The 26241-nt window shown below is 42.1% G+C and overlaps 1 protein-coding gene across 1 annotated transcript in view; it reads right to left on the bottom strand.

Annotated features, from left to right (window-relative positions):
- The window catches only part of LOC310854731 (MAM domain-containing glycosylphosphatidylinositol anchor protein 1-like), a gene marked incomplete at both ends in the record, with an annotated part of 191228 nt that overhangs the window by 127691 nt on the left and 37296 nt on the right, over positions 1-26241 (bottom strand). The window contains one exon of the mRNA XM_083759404.1: positions 3468-3607. Coding sequence (XP_083615530.1) covers positions 3468-3607 — 140 coding nt within the window. The remainder of the gene's footprint in view (positions 1-3467; positions 3608-26241) is intronic.

Below are 26241 nucleotides of genomic sequence, written 5' to 3'. Positions count from 1 at the left end.
GGATCAGGTTATGAATATATAGCTTGTGGAGGAGAAACCCAGTAAGCCCCAGAGGGACACACAATCCCAGAATGCAGCAGTGTTCTGCTGAGGACAGGACAGAGAGGAACGGAAGGTTCTAGAATCTAGATGGATATACTGTGTCACTGAGGTCATCACAATTCATTTTGACTGCATTGTTTTGTGTTTTACCGTGCAGTTTAGCATTACATGGAAGACAATAAATTGCCTTAATGCCCTTTGTTTCTATTGTTGGTTAAAATAGTAGAATAACATACAGAGATGTGTACACAGTGCACATGCATGTGTGCATGCGTGCGTGCATGCGTGTGTGTGTGATCTCACTGGTCAACAAAAACACCTTGAAGACCCTAACAGGAGCCCTCATACAAGGTTTCTTCGACTATGCATGCACCTCTTGGTACCACAGCACCTCAAAGGCCCTTAAAACAAGGCTCCAGACTTGACCCAAGTCAAAGACCCAAAACAAACTGGTCAGGCTCCTACTTGGCCTCACCCCCCGAACCCACCTCACCCCTGCCCACTTTGACAGGCTGGAATGGCTTAGGGTCGACGAGAACAGCATCTTGCAATGGGTCTGGTCCACAAGATTCGATACAACCACCAAGATACCCATGTACCTGTCTAAATACTTCCTTAATGTTAACGAAGTCCACACCCACAACACCAGAGGGAGTGCAACAAACCATGTACAACCCAGATTCGGCACAAACAAGGGACTAAATTATTTTCGCTCCTATGCCACCAAAAGGTGGAATGCCCTACCAACAGTCATTAAGACATGCGAATCCCTTGACTCCTTCAAAACCACTCTCAAAGGGCACCTACGGACGGCTGCAATTCGAAACTGGCCCCCCTTTTCCGCTCACTGTATATGTTTATTTTCCCTTTTTACCTTCTTTATGATGAATTCCTGTTCTGTTCTTTGTCTATATAGAAGTACTAGAATTTCGTGGCCGCTTTGCGGCCGCTCATCCCAGAGTTACGTTGCTGCGCACTATGGGAAGAAGGAAATTGCGGGAGTTGATTCCACATGTAGTAACGGATGGGTTATTAGTTATTATTATGTGTCCTTATTAGTGTAGTGTATAGTCAACACGTTATGGCTCATACACACTGCCCGGTATTTGCTCCGATTATGCTGTCAGGGAACATTTTTGGCGCTGGCCGACAAAACACCTGATCTGACGTTAAGCAGTGCCCAAAAGTTATAGATCACAAAGGCTTTGCAGGTAGAGCACATGACATGGCCCTAAAAATATATATAATTTTAATATAAAAAACTATTTTTGCATCTGCCGCTTGAGATGACCTGAGATGACTTGATTGATTGACATAAAAAAGGGCCTGTCAGCTCAAACACACAATGCAATAGTTGTTGTTGCGAACAATCATCAGTAGCAAAGTCAAATACCAAAAATAAAAACCCTACCATTTCCATTACCCCCGCTCTATTTCCCATTCCATGTGCGTTTGTCTTATAGTTTCTCTGGCCTCTGTACTACTGCCACCTACCGTCCATTCATTGTATTACACAGTGGGTGAAAAAAACACACCCCATAAGACTAAACCAGACCAATCAGAGGTGTGGCTTCCAGAGGTACCTTTGACATGACATTTTGTGTGTGTGTGTGTGTGTGTGTGTGTGTGTGTGTGTGTGTGTGTGTGTGTGTGTGTGTGTGTGTGTGTGTGTTTCGATGTGCAGGGCGTTGCTGAAAATGAGCACCTGTGCTCAGCTACTTCCCTGGGTAAAAAAAAAAGAAAAAGAAAGAAAGGTACCTTTCAAAACCTATAGAAGTCAGCCTGGTACAGACGAAGGGGACACGACTGTATGTAGCCTCAATTACATTTTGTAACTATTTTCTGAAATGGGATGATAGTTTTATTTGGTGGGTATATGAGCTGGTTGTTTATTGGTAGCCTATATTAGCCCAATATTGGCGTTATGCATTTCACTTGAATAATGTTGTGTGCGCACGTGCGTGTGTGGAGAAAGACAGTTATTTAATGAAAGTGAAGATTATAACGTCCTGTATTGGTAGCCTATATTAGCCCAATATTGCCGTTACGCATTTCACTTGAATAATGTTGTGTGCGCATGTGCGCGTGCGGAGAAAGACAGTTATTTAATGAAACTCAAGATTATAACGTCCTGTCTCGCTTCCGCCGTGCGTGTATAGCCTGTGTGTGTGTGTGGGGCGTGGCGAGAGAGAGAGAGAGAGGCATGGCGAGAGAGAGAGAGAGATCGTGGCTTCCAGGCGTGCGTGTGTGTGTGTGCAAGCCAGGCGTGCGCGTGTGTGTGCAGGCGTGTGTACTCGGCAGTTGGCTGGCAGGCGAAAATAGCCAACGCGTTCCGTGTAATCGTAATATGTAGGCACAAACAAACTACAGACAAAGTACAATGTTGATGGAACTAAGAGATTCGCTGAGAGAGCGATATTTTATAATGAATAAGGAATAAGCAAAATCGTGAGGCTACAATTCCTCTCCCCTTCCTCGTTTCTCTTCTCCTGCGGGAGATCAGAATCAGTTTCTGAGAGCTAGTGTGGGCCTATTAGAAGACAGGGCAGTGTTGCCAGGTTTGCGAATTGTAAGCGAGTCGTAGTGTGTGTTGAATGGCATTTGAATGGCATTTGTGGGCTTGTGAATGAATTTTCTCACATGTAATTTGTGCTCACTTGCATAGACCTGGCGAATTTAGCGTGGTGAAAGGGCAACAGTGTTCCGGGGGTGTGGGTACTTCGGGCGATAATGTTTGTAGTAAACAAATGCATTGCCGCCGTGATTGTGGACGGGAGGCATCTTTGGTGGCACTGCAATGAACATTTTTTTGGCGGGTGGTGTCGAGTGTTGGCGTTGGGCTGCGATAGGAGGAGATAGGTCCCGGACACTGCGAAGGTAAGTGTGTGACGTCACTGCCGTGTGAGTGTGTGTCGGTGTAGTGTGTAAGATGGTGTTGTGGGTGTTGCAATAGCGACGTAGCTGTTGTGGCTTTGGGTTTCTTGCCATGTGTTGGGTACAAGTTCTCTAATAGATAACTCACAGTTAACAGTCTTTGTATTGAGTTATATATTATATTATATGTCGTGAAGTGAAAAGCGGTTTTCTGGGGGGGATGCATGCAGCAGAGGCACCTAGGCAGTACGCAACCTAGCAGACACGTTTCACACTAGAGTGTGAAAAGACCCAACACTCCAGACACGCAGGGCACAGAGAAAATAGACGTGTATTATCCTGTCTGATACACTCTCTGTCAGCCTTGAATAGGGCAAAATACATACACATAATACACACAACGCCTCTCGACTGAGGGGAGGCAAAAACGTAAACAAGTAAGACACATGCCTTACTTTGCCTACAGAAGATCCGCACCTGCGCCGTGTGCGTGCATGCGTGTGTGTTTGTGTGTGTGTGTGTGTGTGTGTGTGTGTGTGTGCGTGTGGTACCTGGGGTCGGGGGTGTCCTTTAACGATACACTGCAGAATCAGCGTGTCTCCTTCTTTGATGGTGTAAATCCTCTCACTGATGTTGACGTCCTTGACAATGCACGCTGCACCCGAGTGCACGATCTGAGCATTGGCTGGAGCTGTGCACACACACACACACACACACACACACACACACACACACACACACACACACACACACACACACACACACACACACACACACACACACACACACACAGAGAGAGAGAGGGTCAAATACAAGTATATAATAAATTAATTATGGTTGCGTACATCAGGTACCTGATGACGACTCACTGAATCTTCATCTTGAAAGGACAAACTATACCTTACATATTGCCAGCTCCATTACGACCTGCTAGACTATAGAGCATCCCTTACCCCTTGGTTATGGCTGAGAACCTTTGAATGGGAAGCGCCGACCAGTGCGTCATACCCTTCCCCCCTTTCCCCAGCAGCTCCCACCTTGTGGCTCTTCAGATGACAGTAGTAGTGATGATGAGTGGACTCCAGTTTGGAGAATCAACAGATTCCGATGAAGAGTAGTAGCGGTCCATTTTTTCAATGCATTGACATTTTTGACCGGTGAGATGACCTCTGTGTACTTAGAGTATTGAGGTTCTTTTTGAGGTCCTTGGTGGATACTGTAAGAGCCTCTCCAGAGCAGGACGCAGCGCAGTTACTTTATCTTCAACTATGTACATGTTGACCTTTTGACCTTTGAGATGACCTCTGTGTACTATTTTAGTTGTACTGGCATTAGCTTGAGCAGAGCTTTCATTTGAGCCTAATATGAATGGACCAGAGAGAGAGAGAGAGAGAGAGAGAGAGAGAGAGAGAGAGAGAGAGAGAGAGAGAGAGGGAGAGAGGCTGAAGTGTAATCTACAGAGAGTCCTTTTAGGAATGTACAACATCCACCGTTCGGGACTGAAAGGACAGTGATGCAAAGCACGCATGCTATTACAACCTATTTGAACAACAAATTCACAACCAGTTCCACGATGGGAAAAATGAATCAAAGGAGGTTTCTGATGAAAATGATGACGATCAGACTATTGCTGCAGAAATGTGAAGATGGGGTTCTTCGGTCTCTTAAGTTCAAGGGAAAACTAATTAACCAGCTGTGGCTGTCCTTGATTCTGATTGGCGTGTCTTAAGACATTTTGGACTGAGGCCAATTCTAAAAACGCCTTCTTAATCTGACATAAATTGTCTGAAAAACTTCAAATATTTATTTAGCTATATATATATATATCAAAAAAGAGAAAAACCTTCTCTTTTTTACCAACTTACTGCATCAAACTTATTTATTAGCACTAATAAAGTGATAATAAATAAGTTTGATGCAGTAAGTTGTCCGTCTCTGTTCCCTGGAGTGTGCAGTCCCTTCCTTGGAAGGTTTTTCTCTTTTTTGATGTCTATGCCTGCTAACTAGACTTGCACCTCCTACGGGTCTTTTTGGATGTGCAGGAGTCCCTTTTTGTCTCATATATATATATATATATATATATATAGCTATTTATATATTACATACTGAAAATATATAAAAAATAACGGTAGTGGGTCACACCAAGACTTCAGTTCAAAATATGCATTGCATTTTTGAACAGGGACAAACGTTTCGGCTATCCAGCCTTCATCAGTGTGGAGACGGGCACCCATTTTGGTGTTAGCATTACGTTGTGCTTTAGCTATTGAAAAATAGCAGATCTACAAGCTCATATCGCGCCACCGAGTGGCACGCTACGAGCTTGTAGGTCTGCTATTTTTGAAAAAAATCGAAGAACGACTGACATTTTTTAGAATCTGATCTCAGGTCAGAATGGGTCAATCAGACCAGTGTGTGTCCGGCGGAAACCTCGTATGAATCTGATCTCGGGTCAGAATGGGTTAAAGGAGTGGTGACATGGTGCAGGTACACAAAATCACCGCTAATCATTACATACTCTACAGCACTCCAAAAGTGGTTTCCGTCCAGAAGGGTTGAAACCAAAAGGGGTTCCGGCCCAGAATGGGTTAAAATACACACAGCACATATCAGTTTCACAGTGTCATCCTGTTGTAGGCTATACACAATATTCACCGTACCATTCAAGAATGTATTCTACTAAACACCACACTAAACAAGACAGATATCGCAAACGTGTACCGTTTGATGCCTTTCATGCATTTGCACGGAAACTTCCTTTTGTGCAGGCAAGTCACTGGGGATCATATATTAGTCTTGTGTGATGAAACGGTTATTAAAAGACAGTTTTCACTGCATGGGATACTATGATTTTCATGTTGCCATTATTGATAACTTTGGTTGACTGTAGAACAGGGGTGGGCAATTATTTTTCCCAAGGGGCCAAATGAGAAACAGAAAATATTTTGGAGGGCTGGGCCAAAAGGCTGAACTTAATTATGCATAATATCAATTTTATTTCTATATAAATAGCAGTAAATGGCATTGTTTTGCAAAGCAATGGTAAACTAAATGTGAAACATTTGACTCAAATTATAGGCAGAGTGACTATTTTACATCATGATGATGTACAATAAGAGCACCCCTCACTTCACATGGGTGTGATTTTTTTTACTTTCTACTTGCACTCTTGCAGGCTTGAGACGTTTCCTTTCCCAGTTGAAAACTATGTTTTTGTTTAAGTTACAAGTCCTGTAAATACTAGCATTTTCTTTTAACAATGAGAACATTAGAGGTAGCTCTCTTAATAGTTCCATTCGGAGGACACTGGAGGTGCCACTTTCACAACCCATGGTGCGCTGCTTACTATCGCAACCATTAAACAACGACATTCTGAAAACAATAATAAGCCAACCAGTAATGGTATTGTTGAGACTTGGCAGCCTGGCAGGCGCTGTATGTTGATGTGTGCACGTTCGTTCTTCCAGATTTACTTAGTGGTACAACGGTGTCGATCGACTCGTGTGCTGAAAACAGACGTTCCACAAGCTCACGGCGCATCGCCCAAGCTTTCTGAACTTCAGAAGCATGCCACATTCTGGGCGCAACAACGCCATACGGCAGCATCTTAAAACATCTTAACTTTATTGGCGAGGCGGGTTAAATAAAGCAATGAAGCATAATGGGATTTAACTTGTCCTCCTGCAAGGAAGTTTGGTAATCAAAGCATGCGCCTGCGCCTACCGTGTTGTGGAGCTGCATGCTTCATGGCTATTTGCATTCACCGACGTAGTCAACAATAAATCCAAAAAGCCGACATTTTCGCATATGAGGGGGGTGAAGGAAGAAAGACAGTTTCTCAATCACACGCAATTCATGTGCACAGTTGACGTGCAGATTGTGTGAACTGTGAGAATGCATGGGCTTCAAAATAAAAGCGATGCAGTTTTAGTCCACCCATAAGGTAATTAGAAAGTATGTTTTATTTTCGGATAATCGGATTATCAAGTAATCTTTCACGGGCCGGTCAGAGTCAGCCGGCGGGCCGTATTTGGCCCGCGGGCCGTACAATGCCCAGGTCTGCTGTAGAATATAATATAATATAATACGGTATAGTGTCAAAAACGTTCTCTTACACAAATTAAATATACAATTCTAATATCACAAAACACTCTTTAGTTTAGTTTAACTTAAATACAAATTATATCAGTGTATATTGACTGGGACTTGACATGACTATCAGTCGACTAACTTCACAATGTGTTTGTATTATAAATCAACAACACTGCTGGCTGCAGTTATATATAGTGCTCAGTGTGAATGGCCCTTTAGGCTGCTTGTGTGTGTGTGTGTGTGTGTGTGTGTGTGTGTGTGTGCGCGCGTGCGCGCGCACGCGTGCATGCGTGCGCACGCGTGCATGCGTGCGTGCGTGTGTCAAATTAGCAGCAAGGGTCAATGGGTCGTACTACAAACAGGCATACACACTCGGACGCATATTGGAGCGGTTTGGCAACACTCAAAAATGAATTATATCGTGTGCGGACATTCCACTTTTTTTTCTTCATTTAGTCATTTTTTGGATCCAGCACCATATTCTGAAACTGGGATGTGCATATCGTTTTCCTGCTTTAAATATATAGCTTATGCAATTTTTATGGTGGTGGTGCATCAACCAAGTCAGGAGGTAACAGGGGGTGCATGGCCAAGAAGGTCTGGGAACCGCTGGTTTAGGGCCTGCGGTCCCAGAGGCAAATAGAAATTAGCTCTACCTCTAGGCTGACAATTCTTCGGGATTCCCACCGGCCACAGGATTCCTATGGGATTCCGGTGGGATGGGAGTTGTAGGCGGGAACCATGATAACACTATAGACCAGTCTTAAACAGCAGAAATACACAGGCGCACAACTTGTACGTTGTGAACGTACATGCACATTACAACAACAAAAAAAGGCTTGGAGATCAAATAATCATAATCATAATCAGAGTTGACCGTCCCATATATAGGCATGAGGCGCAGGCAATAGTGGACGGATCGATGGACAGGAAACGAGTGTGGAAGTGAACTCGTATTATCCTCCAAAAGTGAGGAATATGCTGACAAAAAAACTATTAAACTATTGAAAAGCGAGCACAGTTTCACCCTTTATAACAGAAGACACATCCATGAGTACAGAATTTACTGCACTGCGCATCATGTTTACGTTAATAGGTTTAACTCAGTGATTCTCAGCCTTTTTTTTGTCATTTCAAGGATCTGCGGTTTGATACGGTATACTGTACATTAGGGATTAGGCCACTGGCACAAAATTGATATGATTATCAACCATTAATGGGGATTCCCTGGAACCCAATCAAGGATGTCAAGGACATTGAGAAACAGTGAGCTTTTTGTAGCATTTAGTCATTATTTGAGTGACTGATTATCATAAAGTATACAGAACCACCTCCCCGACAATATTGCAGAGACAGTTTGATTATTTTTGGATGGGTATAGCTTACTATTAGGCTACTAGTCAGGCAACTAATCAATATCACAATATTGGGAGGACGATAATATATCGATAATGATATCGCGATATTGTGGCACACCCCTAATGGAAACTGGTTACTAATGAAGAAACAGAGCTAAGTCTATCTAACTCGATTGTTCCCTATAGCTGTCATGCTGCTGACAAGGACATGAAGACTGACAGGTGAATTGCCCCAATCAGACGACACCCCTCAACTACTGTACTTGCCTCGCCCCTTCTCTGCTCTGCACACACACACACACAACCTGCACTGGAGAAGTCCCCATGACAGAGACATTGAGCCACAGAGCACAAACAAATTAATAATACATTAATGATAAATGAATAATTTGTCATTATTTCCCCCTTTTCTGCCAGGGAAACAAACCTTAATTATAAGAAATAACTGTTCAGAATCGGCAGAAACTTTTTAAGACTATACCCCTTTAGATTATTCTGCCGGCGTGTGTGTGTAGCATCCTTCTGCACAATGAAATGTAAGCTTACCATAATCACATTTCATATCACATATCACATCACATATCTTTTTTTTTGCCGATAACCAATAGCAAATATCGGCCGATACCAATATGCAGCCGATATATCAGTATTCCCCTACTTACTGACAGCTTAGTAGAGATCCGCTGATCAGCCCCACACTGATACTGTAATTCCCATTTTAAAGGGATAGTTCAGATTTTTTTTAACTTAAGTTGTATGAAATACTTGCCATTAATATAGTGGTTGCAACTGTATTAATTGATTGCCAGAGTCCCGTGGTGGGAGTTCTGCTCTGGTTTTGGTGAAATATCAAGTAGTTCCGGTCATTTTGTGGGGGGCACTGGGGGCCACGCAGTAAAGGTAAATTAATCCACAAAACTAACGTTATTTGTATTGTTGACCTATTTCTAAAATATATTTTTTTACCCCTCTGTCACACAGAACTATGTTTTTTGTGTCCATATCACTACGCCAAAAAAATAGTTCCATGTGATGGAGGGGTCAAAGTTGAACGAAAGTCGCGCTAATATTTTAGAAATAGGTCAACAATACAAATTACGTTTGTTTTGTGGATTAATTTACTTTTACTGCGTGGCCCGCAGTGCCCCCCACAAAATGACCAGAACTACTTAATAGTCACTAAAACCAGAGCAGAACTCCCACCACGGGACTCGGGCAATCAATTAATACAGTTGCAACCACTATATTAATGGCAAGTATTTCATACAACTTAACCTTGGACTGCCACTCCCAATTTTGTTTGGGTAACACATTGGCATATTTTTTATTCATAATTTTAATGCCAATAGAAACATCCGCAATATCCATACTATGGATTATTTTCACAGGGCATTGCTAGTGTAATCTATAGTATTGCTACCAGATGGCGGGAACACACCATTATGCCGATTTTGACCAAATAGACGAATCTGGCGAAGTGGTTCAACGGTCGTAAACATCCGGTTGTAGTTTGACCCTGAGTCACTAGCTTAGCTGTCCGGGGTGCTAAGCTACCATCGTCTTTTTCATAACTAAGTCAAATTAAGCTCAAATCAAGCCCAAAACATCCCAAAATATCGCATTTTACGCAGCGATGCACATAAAGACCGCGCGCGTGCGTGATCGACCGTGCACGCGTGGATTTCGGCCGGTTTTAGGAAGATTACATCCAAAATTAGCCAAATTAGCGAAAAAATGCTTATTTTTGCTCCGTTGAACCCCCCCGATGAGTGACATTGATTGACAGTCCGTCATGTCCGTCAACGGGAGGTTTGTATATCAGAAATCCCTAGTAATTATGACACATTTTTAAATGTTGAACTCAATTAACTGAGCAGGAAGCATGTAGAAGGGCTCCCTTTTCTTAATTAGGCTATTATATTATCATGCTATACCATGAAAGGCTATTATTTGCTTTATTGATGGGTCTCTCCTTCCGTCTGAGATCCTTTTTTCTTTTGTTATGGCATTTTATATACATAGGTTAATTATCATCGCAAAAGGCAGGTTAACTTAACATCGTAAAATGTAAGTAAAAAAGTAAAAAAACGAACAAAAAAACTAACAAAAAACAAAACAATGTTCCGGGCAGATATTGCATAAATTATGTACAGTCTACAGTGACTCACGATAAATAAGGTGAGTCATGCCATAACATCTTTTATTATATTAACGTCTTATGTTACACTCAAGTGGTCATTTTCAGGCAGGCAAGAACATGAAGTCATTCTAGCTAGAATGCTGGGTCCCTTTTGTGCCACAATGTAAAATGCCTCCTTTTAATAGACTGTAGACAAAGTACTATGACCAGTAACCTAAAGGGAGAGGTCACATGCACGCATCCGCCTGGGTAACGGCAGACTGCTGGTGCTTTGGCACGGGCGTCCGAAGAGAAAGGACGGATGGGGAAGGATCAACATGACATGTCAGATCAGGTCCATATGGAGATCTAAGGATTTGAGGTCAGATGTAGAGTAGCCTAGCCAGCCTGCTTTCTGGTCTAGAGGGGTGCGCGCGCAAGGAGCAACCGCTGGAGAATATTGGTTCACTGATCTGAGCCCCCACCCCTCTGTTCGCTTTAATATAACTGATCAGCTTTGTTTTCTGCCATTTTTCAATTGGATATGAATATAGATTATAATGATATTGTTTTTGTTTAGTCTAGTACCTGTATGCATGTTTTAGTTTTTTTTGTAAAGCAGTAGCTTAATGTACTGTAAGTAGTTATACCAAGTAATAAGTAATGTAATATTACTTTTATAAAAGCAATAATAAGTAACTAGTAACTAGCCTCCTTTAACCAAATCTTCTTGAGTAACTTCCCCAACACTCAGGTCCAGTTGGGTCTGGAGTTGTACATTCTTGTGAGACAAAGCCTCATTTTCTCCAGCGAGTCCCTCTCTCCCCTTTGCATCATCCATTAAAGAATGAACATCGTTGCCTGACAGTTCCTCCTGGATGAGGTCCAGTTTGTTTTGCCTACTCTTCTTAGTCAAAGCCTTCTTTTCCCCAGCTCGGCGCCGTCTCTCCTTTCCCCATTTCTCCTCATCCTTTAAGCATGAATTCCATGAAACATGTTTGGTCCTCAGTTCCTCCTCAGTGAGGTCCAGATGTTTCTGGAGTTCCTTGATTTTCTCAGCCAGATGTTTCTGGAGTTCCTTGATTTTCTCAGCCAATGACTCACTTTGTCCAACCAGTCCCTGTCTCTCCTTTTCCCATTTATCCTCCTCAATACACCAATGAGTATTGTTTGCTCTCAATTCCTCCTGAGTGAGGTTCAGTTGGGTCTGCAGTTGTGCATTCTTGTAAGCCAAATCCTCCTTTTCTCCTGTTAATCCCTGTCTCTCCATTCCCCATTTCTCTTCCTCCATTATCAAATGTGTATCTTTGGTTCTCACTTCTTGCATGATGAGGTTTAAATGGTTCTGTAGATGCTCATTATTCTTAACTATAGCCTCCATTTCTCCAGCTATACCCTGTTTCTCCTTCATCCATTTTCCCTGCTCCATGCTAAATGCCAGTAACCAGCGGTTCTCTTTGGTTCTCAGTTCTTCCTCGATATGGTCCTGGTTTTTCTGGAGTTCCCCATTCTTCATAGCCAAAGCCAAAAGACCCTCTCTCTCTTTACCCCATTTCTCCTCCTCCTTTAGCAAATTAGTATTGTTTGTTCTCAGTTTTTCCTGGTAGAAGTTGATTTGCCTCTGGAATTGATCATTCTTCTTAGCGAAAACCTCATTTTCTCCAGATAGGGCGTTTATCTCCCCACCCCATTTCTCCTCCTCTATTAACCAAATAGCATTTTTGGATCTGAGTTCTTCATGGGTGATGTCAAGTTTGTTGTGGAGTTGTCTCTTATTCTTAGCCAAAGCCTCTATTTCTCCAGCAAGTGCCTGTCTCTCCTTCTCCCATGCGTCTTGCTCAATCCTAAATGCCAATAACCAACGGTTCTCTTTTGTGGCCATTTCTTCCTGGATGAGGCCCAGTTGATTCTGGAGTTGCAGATTATTCTTAACCAAAGCCTCCCTTTCTCCGTCTAGTCCCTGTTGGAACTTATCCCATTTTTCCTCCTCCTTTAACCAAAGTGCATCATTCGTCCTCAATTCTTCCTGGGTAAGGTCCATTTGGTTTTGGAGTTGCCCATTCTTCTTAATCAAAGCCTCCTTTTCACCAGCTAGTTTCCTTCTCTCATTCCCCCATTTGTCCTCCTCCCTTAACCAGCATGCATCTTTGGTACTGTGTTGTTCCTGAGTGAGTTCCAGTTGGATCTGGAGTTGCATATTCATCTCGGCCAAAGCATTCCTTTCTCCAGCATGTCCCAGCCTCTCTTTGTCCCATTTTTCCTTCTCAGTTAACCAATGAGTATCATTGGTCCTCAGTTCATCCATAGTGAGGTCCAGCTGGTTCTGGAGTGTCCCATTATTCTTGGCCAAAGCCTTTATTTCGCCAACTAGTTCCTGTCTCTCCTTCTCCAATTTGTCTTGCTCCATGTTAAAAGCCAGTGACCAATGGTTCTGTTTTGCTCTGAGATCTTCCTGGCTTCGGTCCAATTGGTTCTGGAGTTCCCCAAGTTTCTTAACCAAAGTCTCCTTTTCTTCAGTTAGTTCATGACTCTGATTCCGCCATTTCTCCTCCATTAAACAATGAGCATTTTTCTTCCTCAGTTCTTCCTGGGTGAGGTCCATTTGGTTTTGAAGTTGACAAATCTTCTTAGCCAGTGTCTCCTTTTCGTCAGCTAGTCCCTGTCTCTCCTTCTGCCATTTCTCGCCCTCCATTAACCAATGACAATCTTTGGTTCTCAGGTTTTCCTGGGTGAGCTCAAGTTGGTTCTTGAGTTGCCCATTCTTCTGAGCCAAAGCCTCCGTTTCTCCAGCAAGACATTGCATCTCCTTCCTCCACTTCTCCTCCTCCTTTAACCAAATGGCACATGTGTTTCTCATTTCTTCCTGGGTGAGGTCCAGGTGGTATTGGAGCTGCCCATGCTTCTTAGCGAATGCCTCCTTTTCCTCCTCCAGGCCCTGTTTCAACTTATCCCAATTTTCCGTCTCCCTCAACCAAAGTGCAATTTTGTTTCTCAGTTCTTCCTGCATGACATCTAGTTGATTCCGCAGTTTGCCATTGTCCTTATACAAGTCCCCCTTTTGTTCAGCTAGTCGCTGTCTCTCCTTCTCCAATTTCTCCTCCACCTTTAGCCAATGAGAATAATTAGTTCTAAGCTCTTCCTGGGTAAGGTCCAGTTGGTTCTGGAGTTGCCCTTTCATCTTTGCAAAAGACTCCTTTTCACCAGCTAGTTGTCGTCTCTCCTTCCCCCATTTCTCCTCCTCCCTTAACCACCATGTATCTTTGGTTTTAAGTTCATCCTTAGTGAGGTCCAGTTGGTTCTGGAGTTTCCCATTCTTCTTAGTCAAGGCTGTTATTTCATCAGCTAGTCCATGTCTCTCTTTCTGCCATTTGTCTTGCTCCATGCTAAATGCCAGTGACCAACGGTTCTCTTTTGTTTTCACTTCTTCTTGGTTGAGGTTCAGATGATTATGGAGTTCTCCATTTTTCTTAGCCAAAGCCTCATTTTCCCCAGCTAGTGCATGACTCTCCTTCCGCCATTTCTTTTCCACCATTAGCCAATGAGCACCTTTATTCCTCAGTTCTTCCTGGGTGGCGTCTATCTGGTTTTGGAGTTTTAAAATCTTCTCAGCCAACGCCTTCTTTTCTACAGCCAATCCCTGTATCTCCTTCCGCCATTTCTCCTCCTCCATTAACCAATGAGAATCTTTGGTCCTCAGTTTTTCCTGGGTGAGGTCCAGTTGACTTTGGAGTTTCTCATTCTTCTTAGCAAAAGCATCCATTTCTCTAGTAAGATAATGTGTATTCTTCTGCCATTTCTCCTCCCCAATTAACCAGTAAGAATCCTTGGTTTTCAGTTCTTCCTTGGTGAGGTCCAGGAGGTTTTGAAGTTGCACAGTCTTCTTAACCAATGCCTCTTTTTCTACAGCTAGTCCCTGCCTCTCCTTCACCCATTTGTCTTGCTCCATGCTAAATGCCAGTAACCAGCGGTTCTCTTTTTCTCCCATTTCTCCCTGGATAAGGTCCCGTTGGTTCTGGAGATGCCTATTCCTCTCAGTCAAAGCCTCCTTCTCTTCAGCTAGTGTCTGTCTTCCCTTCCCCCATTCATCCTCCGCCGACAACCAACGTGTCTCTTTGTTCCTCAGTTCTTCCTGGGTGAGGTGGAGTTGGTTCTGGAGTTCTCTATTCTTCTCAACCAAAGTCTTATTTTCATCATCTAGTCGCAGTCTCTCCTTCCCCCATTTGTCTTCCTCCCTTAACCAACCAGTGTCTTTGGTTTTCAGTTCTTCCTGGGTGAAGTCAAGTTGGTTCTGGAATTCTCTATTCTTCTTGACCAAAGCCTCCTTTTCTTCATCTAGTTGCAGTCTCTCCTTCCACCATTTTCCCTCCATCCTTAACCAACAGGTCTCTTTGGTTTTCAGGTCTTCCTGGGTGAGTTCCAATTGGTTCTGGAGTTGTCCATTCTTCTTAGCTAAACAGTAATTTTCTCCAGCTAATCCGTGCCTCCCGTTCTCCAATTTCTCTTCCATTAACAAAATAGCATCTTTGCTCTTGAGTTCTCTATTGTCTTTTGACAGACTCTCTTTTAGGGCAGTGTTCTCCTTCTCTTTCTCGTTCAACAACCTTTGGATTTGTAGGAGTGTTTGTTCCATTGCCTGTAACTCACACTCTCGAAGGGTCATGTCCATTGCCTCCTTCTCCATGGCTTTAACTCTTTGCTCTGCAGAGACTAATTTTACAGCTGACATATGCAGCTCTTCAGCCAATTTAGTTTTCTCCTCATCCCAAATCTGCTGCTGTGCAAGTATCTTTCCCTTGATAATGTCTGAATATGAATATTGGTGCATCACGTTGACATTTGACACTGCCATCTTTACTAGATCTGAGGTGCGAGTCTCAGGCAATGCCTGAAACTTGCATATTATTATTATTATATATTGCCTGACCGGTTTTCATCTGCCGTCTCTCATTGTCTGAATGAAAAATATCTTCTGCACCGCAAAGTGAAGCTTTCCAACTGATGTTTTTTTCAATTATTATTTTTAAAACCAATATACTGAATCTTTACACTATATATGATATACAAGTTAGAATTGTATTTTGAGTCTAACATAGGCTACATGTACACCTGGTAGAACAGCTTAATTAACCTATTAGAATTACCATTGTTTGGTAAACTACTTAAATGTTGATATTCCCGTGGGGGTGACGTAGCAGAGATGTTACAAAAACCATTGTCCAAATATGGCCATCCAGGCATCTTATGAACAGGCATAACTACAGGCATGGTCTTAAAAACAGAAATCCATCCATCCCTACTGCTACTACTATGATCTTTGAGCAATTTGCACAAAACACGTACTGTAACATGTGAAAAGACCCGGTTGAGGCCATTCATATTGTAGATCAGATTTCACAAAACACACAATTGCATTCATGTGACCACAAATTGTTTTTATTCATGCACTAGAAATACTTTGAAGATTATTAGGCCTATGTGTTGTACTAATGGTGTGTTTCTGATTGAGCACCACCCTTTGGGAAATGGTCATGGGCTTTGCGTCTTATGCCGCATTTTGCGAAAACAGACTGCACAGTTAAGCCAGAACTGTTATTTTTTGTATACTCTTACGTACTTTTATGTGAACACGCCAGACCGTTTTTAAGTTGCTCGATTCAGTGTTTAGATATTTCCTTTCACATGGAGAAAAACATCACACCCGTGTGAAGTGAGGGGCGCTAATATATTAAAGTCTAACTCATGTTGATTAGGTGATGTAATGGTGATGTAAAACAAACAGTGCAAACACAAACATTAAACGCCATTAACAATAAAGAGACAATATGATGTAAATGACACATTATGACGTACATTTTCCCTTCATTGTCAATGGCGTTTACAAAGCAAACATTGAACTAACTAGAACTACACTCTGTCGAGTGCCTACTTGCGTGTTGCACACAAGTAGTACTAGTGCACAAGCAGAGCGCACAAGTACTGTCGACCGCTACAAACTTTCAAATCTCAGCCTCTCTGTGAAATATTGGTTTCAATATTGAATTATTAGGTTTAGCTATGTGCTACGTACCTAGTCATTGGAGGTAAAAAATAATAGTATTTTGAAGTATGGTAAAAAGCTTCTATCTATAAAATAAATACAGTCGCGGTTTAGAAGTGTCCAGGATCCACTTGTAGTTTATCAAAGAAAAATAAAACATGGATGAAAAAAAATGTATATCAGTTGAAAAAATATATATGTTATCATGTATATAGTATAATATTATTTATTTTAAACTTTCAATAACCTTGCTTTAATTTTGTATTATAGTGATATCAATACTAAATCATGGTCTGAGTAATAGGTGTCTCTAACTTCAATGTTTGTAATTGTATTTTCATATTTGTTAAAATATACATGATCTAAAATACTTCCGTAATATGTAGTTTAGTCAGGGGATATTAATCAAATCTGGGAATATATCTGGGAAAATTCTTACCAAGAATTTTCTTCACCAATGTGTTTGTAAAGGTGTCTACTAACATATCCCACATTGATTTATATTCAACCACCCTAGGGGACCTTTTGACAGCTGCTGAAAGTTGGGGTACCATACCATTATAAGGCAAAATGTTCTAAATTTCATTATGCTTTAAGAAGCATGTGACATGTCAAACTAGGGGCTTTTCATGGATTATGTGGATATGGATTATATGGATATGGCCGGAAATGAGTGTTTTTCGTGCAAAAATGGCCATGAAATGTTTTCGCAATATTTCCGGCAATATTTCCTCTCAAATTTTGGATGGCTGGCTCCCCGGCTATATGCTCAATAATTCTAGTTTTCAATTCTTTTAGTTTTTCCAACATAGCAATACCCACAGGGGCACTTAAATAGTGTCTCCAGTGATCATAGCATTACAATTAATACAGTTTTTGCAAGGGAAAGTCCCTGAGGGTAAAGTGGACAAAAGGTGTTGAGGTTGTATAGTTATATCGATTTTTATTAATTTATCACTTATCACAATATTGTTTGCTCTTTGTTTGCGCAAAAATAGGGGGAGTGGAAAAAGCATTTCCTACTACAGGGTCACTGGACAGTATAATATTATGCCAATGCTTCTTAACTAACCTGTCTAATAGGCTGGGAAATGGGAGAAAACGTGGTTGTCATTACACTGTAGGTGCCCTTTTTGTAATAGAGGATGATTTAGGAGTGATGAGACTGGTTCTGTCCAGGGGCTTGACTTTATACATACTTTAAATGTCTAGTTAAATGGGTTCATTATTTATAACCTCTTGCTCTGAAATGATCGCACATTTCTGCAGACTGACTTTCAAACTCAGATTCAGTGTTACATAGTCTCTTAAGTCTCAACAGTACTGGCTGTATGGTAGCCTTCTCTTTAGACTAGACATGAGACATGAGACTCACTCAACAATACAAATTAATTTACGGCTGTTATCAAACAAACCTGGGCTTCCATAACATCTCATGCAGTACCACAGGCTGATCACCTCCATGCCCGTTGATGAAATAATTTGTTCAAAAGTAGCCCAGACCAAGTATTGACTGCATACATTAATATACTTTTCAGATGGTCGACATTTCTCGTTTAAAAAATATATAATTTTAGTGGTCTCGTAAAAAAATCTAATTCGTTGTGATAGGATTTTTTGATTTTCATGAGCTGTACGCCATAATCATCAAGATTTTGACGAAGAAAAGGTTTTAAATACTCCTATACTGTACAGCTGACTCCACTGTATTGGCCATCGAAAAGCTGCAACTCTCCTTTAACATGCTACAGCACTCTTTTAACACAAATTCATGGTCTTCTCTAAATCTAAAAACACAAACTTCTCAAATCTCCTCATCAGTCCACCACCAGTGGATCAACTATAGAAACCTAGTCACATTTTAACTCGCTCCAGTGATTGGCTATGCCTTCTGGCTCCTTTTGCCAACTCTGAGCTGGGAAAGGCTGCTTTCAGTATTGGTGCACCCAATTCTTGGAATCTTTTACAACAAGAACTTAAACTGAACAACCTAGCATCATTTGGCCATTTTAGGAACATACTTAATAATTGTGTATTACCTGTATGTAACTGTTTTTAACTGATAGCCATAACCGTTTAAAAATGTTGTTCTAAATGTGTTATATTGTTTTCTTTGATTTGTTTGATGTTGTTTGTGTAAACTCGGCATAATTGTAAATGAGGGTCTCCCTCAATTGATTCTCCGAGAATTTAAATAAAGGTTGAATGAATGTTGCGTTCACATGGGGCAGATGAAACGATGCAGTCTACCATTCATTGTCAATGGAAGCCAGCGACATGACGTTGCAAAGGCGCAACGATGCATGTGGCTGCTCCACATCAACTCACGACGTGTTTTGCATCATTTCAACTACCCGTGCGAACGCACCAGCAGGAACGCACTGAAAGCCTGGTGAAGTGAGGTTAGGAACGCACAGAGGCAAGCAGTGTTTTTTGTATACAGTACGTGCGAGTAGGTGATGTCCCCATGTAAACAAATAAAGCCATACATTAACATTTTATGGCTGAGGGTTGTTAGACTTGTGGGGATGAGCAACAACAACAATGATGCAACAACGGACTGCATGGCAGCCCACTGAGCCCATCTATTGCTGTCTGGGGAGGAGCTTTGGAGGAGCTGTGGGTAGGGGAATCCATTATGTGATAAAAAAAAGTTGATGTCAAACACTTTCAATGACCACTTTGCTGGGCACATTGATGCACAAAATGGTGTCCCCAATGAGAGAGATAGCTTGCTATTCCAGAAAGGCAAAACGATCGTTCATAAACCAGCTGCTGTGCTTCACACAGCAGCTGGTAAAGAATACAGAGTGCAGGTTGAGGAAAAAAGGAAGGGTTTCATAGAGAGGTATAGAAAGAGAATGAACCCATTTGTTTGTTTTAAAAGTGGCTAGTACCAGACCGTTGTTCTCACTCACTCTAGTATTGTGGCTGTGGGTGTCCCTCACTTTTCTGTTGTAGTTAGTCAGGTATGCGGGTACTGAGGGCGTATAGAGGATACAGCTGCATTAAACAATTTTAAATGTCAATCCCAATTTAAATTGCTTGACTGTCTTCTAACCGAGGCTTCTATGAGAGGCGGGTGATTATTTTGGACGTGCAGAGAAGTTGAGGGGCTTTGACACAAGCGGGCACTGTCCCTTTAAATTGTTGCAGGTGTACTCGTTTCGTGCACATGCCCACAGGCAGCTAGAGCTGGACTGTGGTTAGCATTTCTCACGCTGCACAGTCGCTGATCCAGGCGAAAATGCCTGCGCCACTCGCTCCCCGTCTAAAATGGCCTTTAACATTGTAGTTAATCTAGTTAATCTACTAATCGAGAAGCAGGGTTTATTTTCGATTGATGCCATTAAGCCTCTATTATACGTCATTGTACATTGGTGGCGTAGAATTGCGAATTTACCTATTGATAGGTCTATCTAAGTCCATTGAATGCTTTACAACTGGGTGGAAACAAATAGGAAATAAAAATGGAATAGAAGCTTCACAGAACCAAAGCAGTCGGTGTAGGTTCATGCTAATTTTCTCTGGTGTCAAACCCAATGCAATTAATTTATATTCCCCCTGAATAAGCAAGACTATAAACAATGAGGTTCTTGGTCTCTCAATTAACCTGTGGCTGTGGCACAAAAAAACTCAAAACAAATATATTTTTAAGGCCCTGAACACTCTCATGCATGTTATTTCAGTTTCTCTGGCTAATAGAGTGCGTGCTTAAAGTGGATGGCACATCGAGTGGCAAAGCAACATGCAACGTGAGTTTAAAATTGTTTAACGTTGTTCAATGCAATCAGATTGGACTTTTCTCTTTGGATGTATGGGCTGTCGTTTTTTGCCACTCAGTGGCATTCCTGCATAACTTCCGGGTTTGATGATGATGATGTCACACGCATACCCTCTATAGACCTCTTCTCGGGGCTATGTGGGCATGTACAATGATTGACACAGGTCAAGGCAAAATGACCTTTTGCCATTCTTATTGGCCACATATTTTTGTATCATCATACAATTGTTGTGTAATCAACCAGAGATAGGGCCATGTCCACAGAAAGCATCGTATTCATTGTACATTATATTGTCCATCGGATACATGTCCAGACGAGCGATACACACACTGAGGGTGAATTTACCGCAGTGAATTGTTTAGGGCCTTTAATCTGTTGTTGTGACTAGGATGCATGCTGAAACTGTGTTTGTGCGTCTTGCTGGAGGAATCTTACAGAAGGTCATGGGGAATGGAGAGAGGGGTTTAGGAAGGGCAGATGCATGGAGGACGGCTGAGGGCAGGAAGGAGTGAGCCACTCATTGTTCATTCCTCTTCCTTAATCAATTGATCAATTGTCTGGAGTGAATTCAGGTAGCGCCTTGGTCAGACTGTCTTCTTTATCACGTGGTTTTCTCCATCCCACACGTGTTTTGTTCTCCATGTTGACTTCCATTCAGCCCTACACGTGCGTTTAAAAGATTGATCTCTGCATTTGGTCCAATGATATCTCAATGACACCTTTGAAATGTGCTGCAGGTCATGCAAGGATTCTATATTGGTTCTGATTTTGCCCTGGGAGACATGTTTAAAGTTTCCACTTTGAAATCTACAAGCAAGAAGTAGGTCAACTGTGACTTAAATGGTGCTACACCACTGAAAGACAACATAGGCCTAAATTAATTCATACAAAATGTAAAAAAAAGAAAAATAAATAAGAAAAAAAATGTGTTTCTTATTTTGACCAGGCTGCGGTCATTATGTGTCCACGGAAAGTGTTTTTGAGCTGTCAGTGCCTGTCTGCCAGGCATTGGTAAAAGTGCACTCTTCTTCCCAGCATCACGATGCAGTGCATACGTTGGCTAGACATACTTACAGTCCGACAGGAATTATGCACATGCATGTATGCACACACACGTGGAACATGTGACCATACCTGTGTGCCAGTTTAGAAAAGGCCAGTCTATAGACTTCCCATGTATTAGACAATGTTTTGCCTCGTACATAATTTCTTTATTTGAATTGTTTTGCAACGCCTGTGAGTCGTTGCATTGCCGGGCAATGGCCGGCGTTCAAGTCATTTGCAGCATTTGTGTCACGTTCATAAGGAAAAAAAATAATGTATTTAAGTTTTATTTTTATATTTATTTCTATGGACACCACGCATCACATGTGTGTGCCACGTGCGGACAAGCATAATGACCGACATTTTTACCTTCATGGTCAAGGTTGCCCCAAGAGCGTGGTTTTCTCCAGGACCAACCAACAAGTCACATTGTTTCTCAGTTCATCCTTCGTGAGATCAAGTCAGTTAGTTTAGCAGTTGCGCATTCTCCTCAACCAAAGCCTCATTTTCTTGAGCGATTCCCTGTCTCTCTCCTTCACCCATTTCTCCTTCACCATTAGTCAAAGAGTATCTTTGGTCCACAGTTTTTCCTGGGTGAGGTCCAGTTGTTTTTGGAGTTATACATTGTCTCCAGCTAGTTCCTGTCTCATATCCTGTCTCATCTTTCCCCATTTCTCCTCCTCCTTCAACCAGGTTTTGCTTGTTCCTCAGTTCTTTCACGAAGTCAAGCAATTTATAACGAAGTTTCCCATTTGTATTAGCCAAAGCATCAATTACTTCAGCTATTACATTTCTCTCCTGTGTCTCCTCCATTAATGAATTAACATCTTGGGCCCTGAATTCTCTCAGGTCATTATGCAGTTTCCCATTCTTCTTCAAAGCCTCAGCTAGTCCCTGTCGAGGTGGTTCTTGCTGGGTGAGGTGGGTGAGGTCCAGGTGGTTCTGGACTTGCACATTGTTAACCAAAGCATAATTTTCTTCTGGTAGTCCCTGTCTCTCTGTGCCCCATTTTTCCTCCTCAGTTGTCCAATAAGCACTTATGGTCGTCAGTTCGTCCTGGGTGAGGTCCAATTGTTTCTGCATTAGCTCATTGTTCTTAATTAAACCCTCCATTTCTACAGTTATACGCTGTGTCTTAATCTGCCACTTCTCTTCCTCCCTTAACCGATGATTATCTTTTTTACCCATTTCCTCCTGGATGATGACCAATTGGTTTTGGAGTTGGTCCTTTGTCTCAACCAATGACTCATTTTCTCCAGCTAGTCCCTGTTTCTCCTTCTCCCATTTCTCCTCCGCTGTTAACCAAATAACCGTTTTGGATCTCAGTTCCATCTGAGTGCGGTCCAGTTGGTTCTGCAGTTGTCCATTCTTCTTAAGCAATGCCTCCTTTTCTCCAGTTAGTCCCTGTCTCTCCTTCTCCCATTTCTCCTGCTCCATTAACCAAAGAGCATGTTTGGCTCTTAGTTCTTCCTGGGTGAGGTCCAGTTGGTTCTGCAGTTGCTCATCCAATGCATTCCTTTCTTCGGCTAGACCCCGTCTCTCCTTCCCCCATTTCTCCGCCTCCGCTAACCAAACAAAGTTTTTGCACATCAGTTCTTCCTGGGTGAGGTCTAATTGATTCTGGAGTTGCCCATTCTTCTTGGCCAATATCTCAATTTCTCCAGCTAGTCCATGTCTCTCCTTTCCCCATTTCTCCGCCTCCATTAACCAAAGATCATTTTTTAATCTCAGTTCTTCCTGGCTGAGGTCCAGTTGACCCTGGAGTTGCCCATTCTTTTTAGCCAAAACCTCCTTTTCATCGGATAGCCCCTGTCTCTCTCTGCTCCATTTATCCTCCTCAATTAACCAGAAAGAATGAGTCGTCCTCAGTTCTTTCAGGGTGAGGTCCAGTTGATTCTGTAGTTCCCCATTCTTCTCAGCTAATGCCTCATTTACTCTAGCTAGTCCCTGTCTCTCTTTCCCCCATTTCTCCTTCTCCATTAACAAATTAATGTCTTTTGTTTTCATTTCTTCCCAGGTGTTGTTCAATTGGTTCCGAATGTTATCATTTCTTTTTGCCAAAGCATCCTTTTCTCTCACAAGTCTCTGCCTTTCCTCCCTGTATTTATCCTCGTCCCTTAACCATTGATTCTCTCTGGTTCTCAGTTCTTCCTCGATGAGCTTCAGCTGGTTTTGGAGTTGATAGGTTTCTCTAGCTAGTTCCTGTCTCTTTGTTTCCCATTTATCCTGCTCCATTAAGCAAAACACATCTTTAGCCCTCAGTTCTTCCTGGTTGAGGTCTATTTGGATCTGCATTTGCTCATTCTTCTGAATCAAAGCAATCTTTTCTCCAGCTAGTCCCTGTCTCTCTTTCTCCTTCTCTAATAACACACATGTCAATTCTTTCTGGGTGTGGTTTAGCTTTCTCTGCATATCCCCATTCTGCTTTACCAAAGACTCATTTTCCTCAGCTAGTCCCCGTCTCTCCTTCCCCCAATCCATCTCCTCTACTAACCAAATATCATTTTTGGCTCTCAGTTCTTCTTGGGTGTGGTCCAGTTGTTTCTGGAGTTTGTCATTTTTCTTGTCCAATACCTCCCTTTCTCCAACTAATTCCTTTCTGTCATTCCCGAATTTAGCTGTCTCCATTATCCAAAAATTCTCTTTGGTTTTCAGTTCTTCCTGGATGAGGTCAAATTTGTTCTGCAGTTTCCCAATATTCTTAAACAAAGTGGCATTGTCTCCCATTAGACTCTGTCTCTTCTTGTCCCATTTGTCCTGCTCCATTAACCAATGAGCATGTTTGGTATTCAGTTCTTCTTGGGTGAGGTCCAGTTGATTCTGCAATTGTCCATAGTTCTCAACCAAAGCTTCATTTTCTACAGCTAGTCTCTGTCTCTCCTTTCCCCATTTCTCTTCACTCTTTAATGATGAAACATGTTTGGTCCTCACTTCTTCCTGGGTATGGTCCAGTAGGTTCTGGAGTTCTACATTCTTTTCAGCCATTATCTCCATTTCCCCAGCTAGTGCCTGTCTCTCCTTACCCCACTTCTCTTCCTTCTTTAACCATGATACATATTTGGTCCTCATATCCTCCTTGGTGAGGTCCAGTTGGTTCTGTATTTCGCTAATCCTGTCATCTAATACCTCCTTTTCTACAGCTAGTGCCTGTCTCTCTTTTACCAATTTATTTTCCTCTAATAACCAAAGAGCCGTTCTGGATCTCAGTTCTTCCTGGGTGAGGTCCAGTTGGTTCTGCAGTTTCTCATATTTCTTCTCCAATGCCTCCTTTTCTGCAACAAATGCCTCCTTTTCTGCAACAAGCCCCCTTTTCTCCTTCCCCCATTTCTCCTCCTGCTTTAACCAAAGAGCATTTTTCGATCTCAGTTGGTTCTGCAGTTGCTCAACATCCTTATACAACACCTCTTTTTCCCCAGCCAATACATGTCTCTCGGCCTTCCAATCGCTCTTCTCCATTAGAAAACTAACATGTTTTTTTCTCAATTCTTCCTTGGTGAGATCCAGTTGGCTCTGCAGTTTCTCATATTTCTTCTCCAATGCCTCCTTTTCTGCAACAAATGCCTCCTTTTCTGCAACAAGTCTCCTTTTCTCCTTCCCCCATTTCTCCTCCCTTAACCTAAAATCATGTTTGGATCTCATCTTATCCTGAGTGAGTTCTAGTTGGTTCTGCAGTTGCCCATTGTTTTGGTCTAACTTCTCCTGGATGAGGCGCAGTTGGATCTGGAGTTCCTCGCTGTTTTTAGCCAAAGCCTCCTTTTCTCCAGCTAGTACCTTTCTTTCCTCACACCATTGTTTATTGACTACCGACATGTGCTCTTTTTGGGCAGTGATCACTTTATCCTTCTCATCCACCAGCTTTTGGATTTGTAGGAGTGTTTTTTCCAATGCCTCGAACTCGTACTCTTTGAAGGTCTTTTCTGTTGCCTGGTACACTTTCAATGTGCTCTCTTCCTCCATGGCTTTAATCCTCTGCTCTGCTGTAAATAACTTTTCAGCAGACATCTGTAGCTCTTCGACCAGTCTTTTCTCGTTATTCCAGCCCATCTGCTGTGGTGGAAGTAGTATATGTTCCATGTTCTCGGAATGGTGTTGCATCGAGATGTTATTTGAATTAAACATCTTTACTCGTTCTGCGAGGTCTCTTGTTGTCTGCAACTTGTACGCGGTTGCTGCTGTCTCATATTCCGAATAGCATGTCACTTAAACTGTGCAACGCAAAGTGAAACATCTAAATTATATATTGCCCGTTACACAATGCAGAACCAAACTCTATTAAATAAATTCTACACATGCATTCTACTATGGAAATTAAATTTACTTTAGATATCTGTATGATAGCTAATTAACTATGACTGTTAGTGTTTCACAAACAAGCTTTTGGTAAGCTTTGCTTCCTCCAAATATGTTCCGATAATTGCTGTTAAACACTTATATTCCATGGGGCGTGACGTAACAAAAATGTGAATAAATTAATGCCCAAGTATGGACTTCCAGGCAGCCTATAGTAATGCTTTTACATATTCACTTATTGAGGGGCGTGCCGCTAGCCCCTCCTATATTCAGCGATTAGTGTAGATTTCCGTCCTACACAAACATTAAATTCCCATTGACAACATTTGAATGGAGAATTCTACATCATAGTGTCTGAGCAATTCGGCTTAGTGTCTATTTTTGTCCGGGTGCATGCTTTTGGTTAGACATGCCATTGGTCCGATATCTCAAACTCTCACCCTAACCCTAACCTCCCACGGGCCAGCACACCTAAACCTAACCTTAACCCTCTCCCAACCCTTAATGCACCCCTCACCAATCTTAATCCTGTCGTTTTAACTCACCCCTCACCAACCTTAATCCGGTCATTTTAACGCATCCCTCACCAACCTTAATCCA

Source organism: Protomyctophum parallelum (genome assembly GCF_964188405.1).
Source record: "Protomyctophum parallelum genome assembly, chromosome: 2".
In the NCBI taxonomy this organism is placed as follows: Eukaryota; Metazoa; Chordata; class Actinopteri; order Myctophiformes; family Myctophidae; genus Protomyctophum; species Protomyctophum parallelum.
The sequence above is the reverse complement of the archived record's forward strand: the minus strand, read 5'-3'. Positions and strand labels throughout refer to the sequence as shown.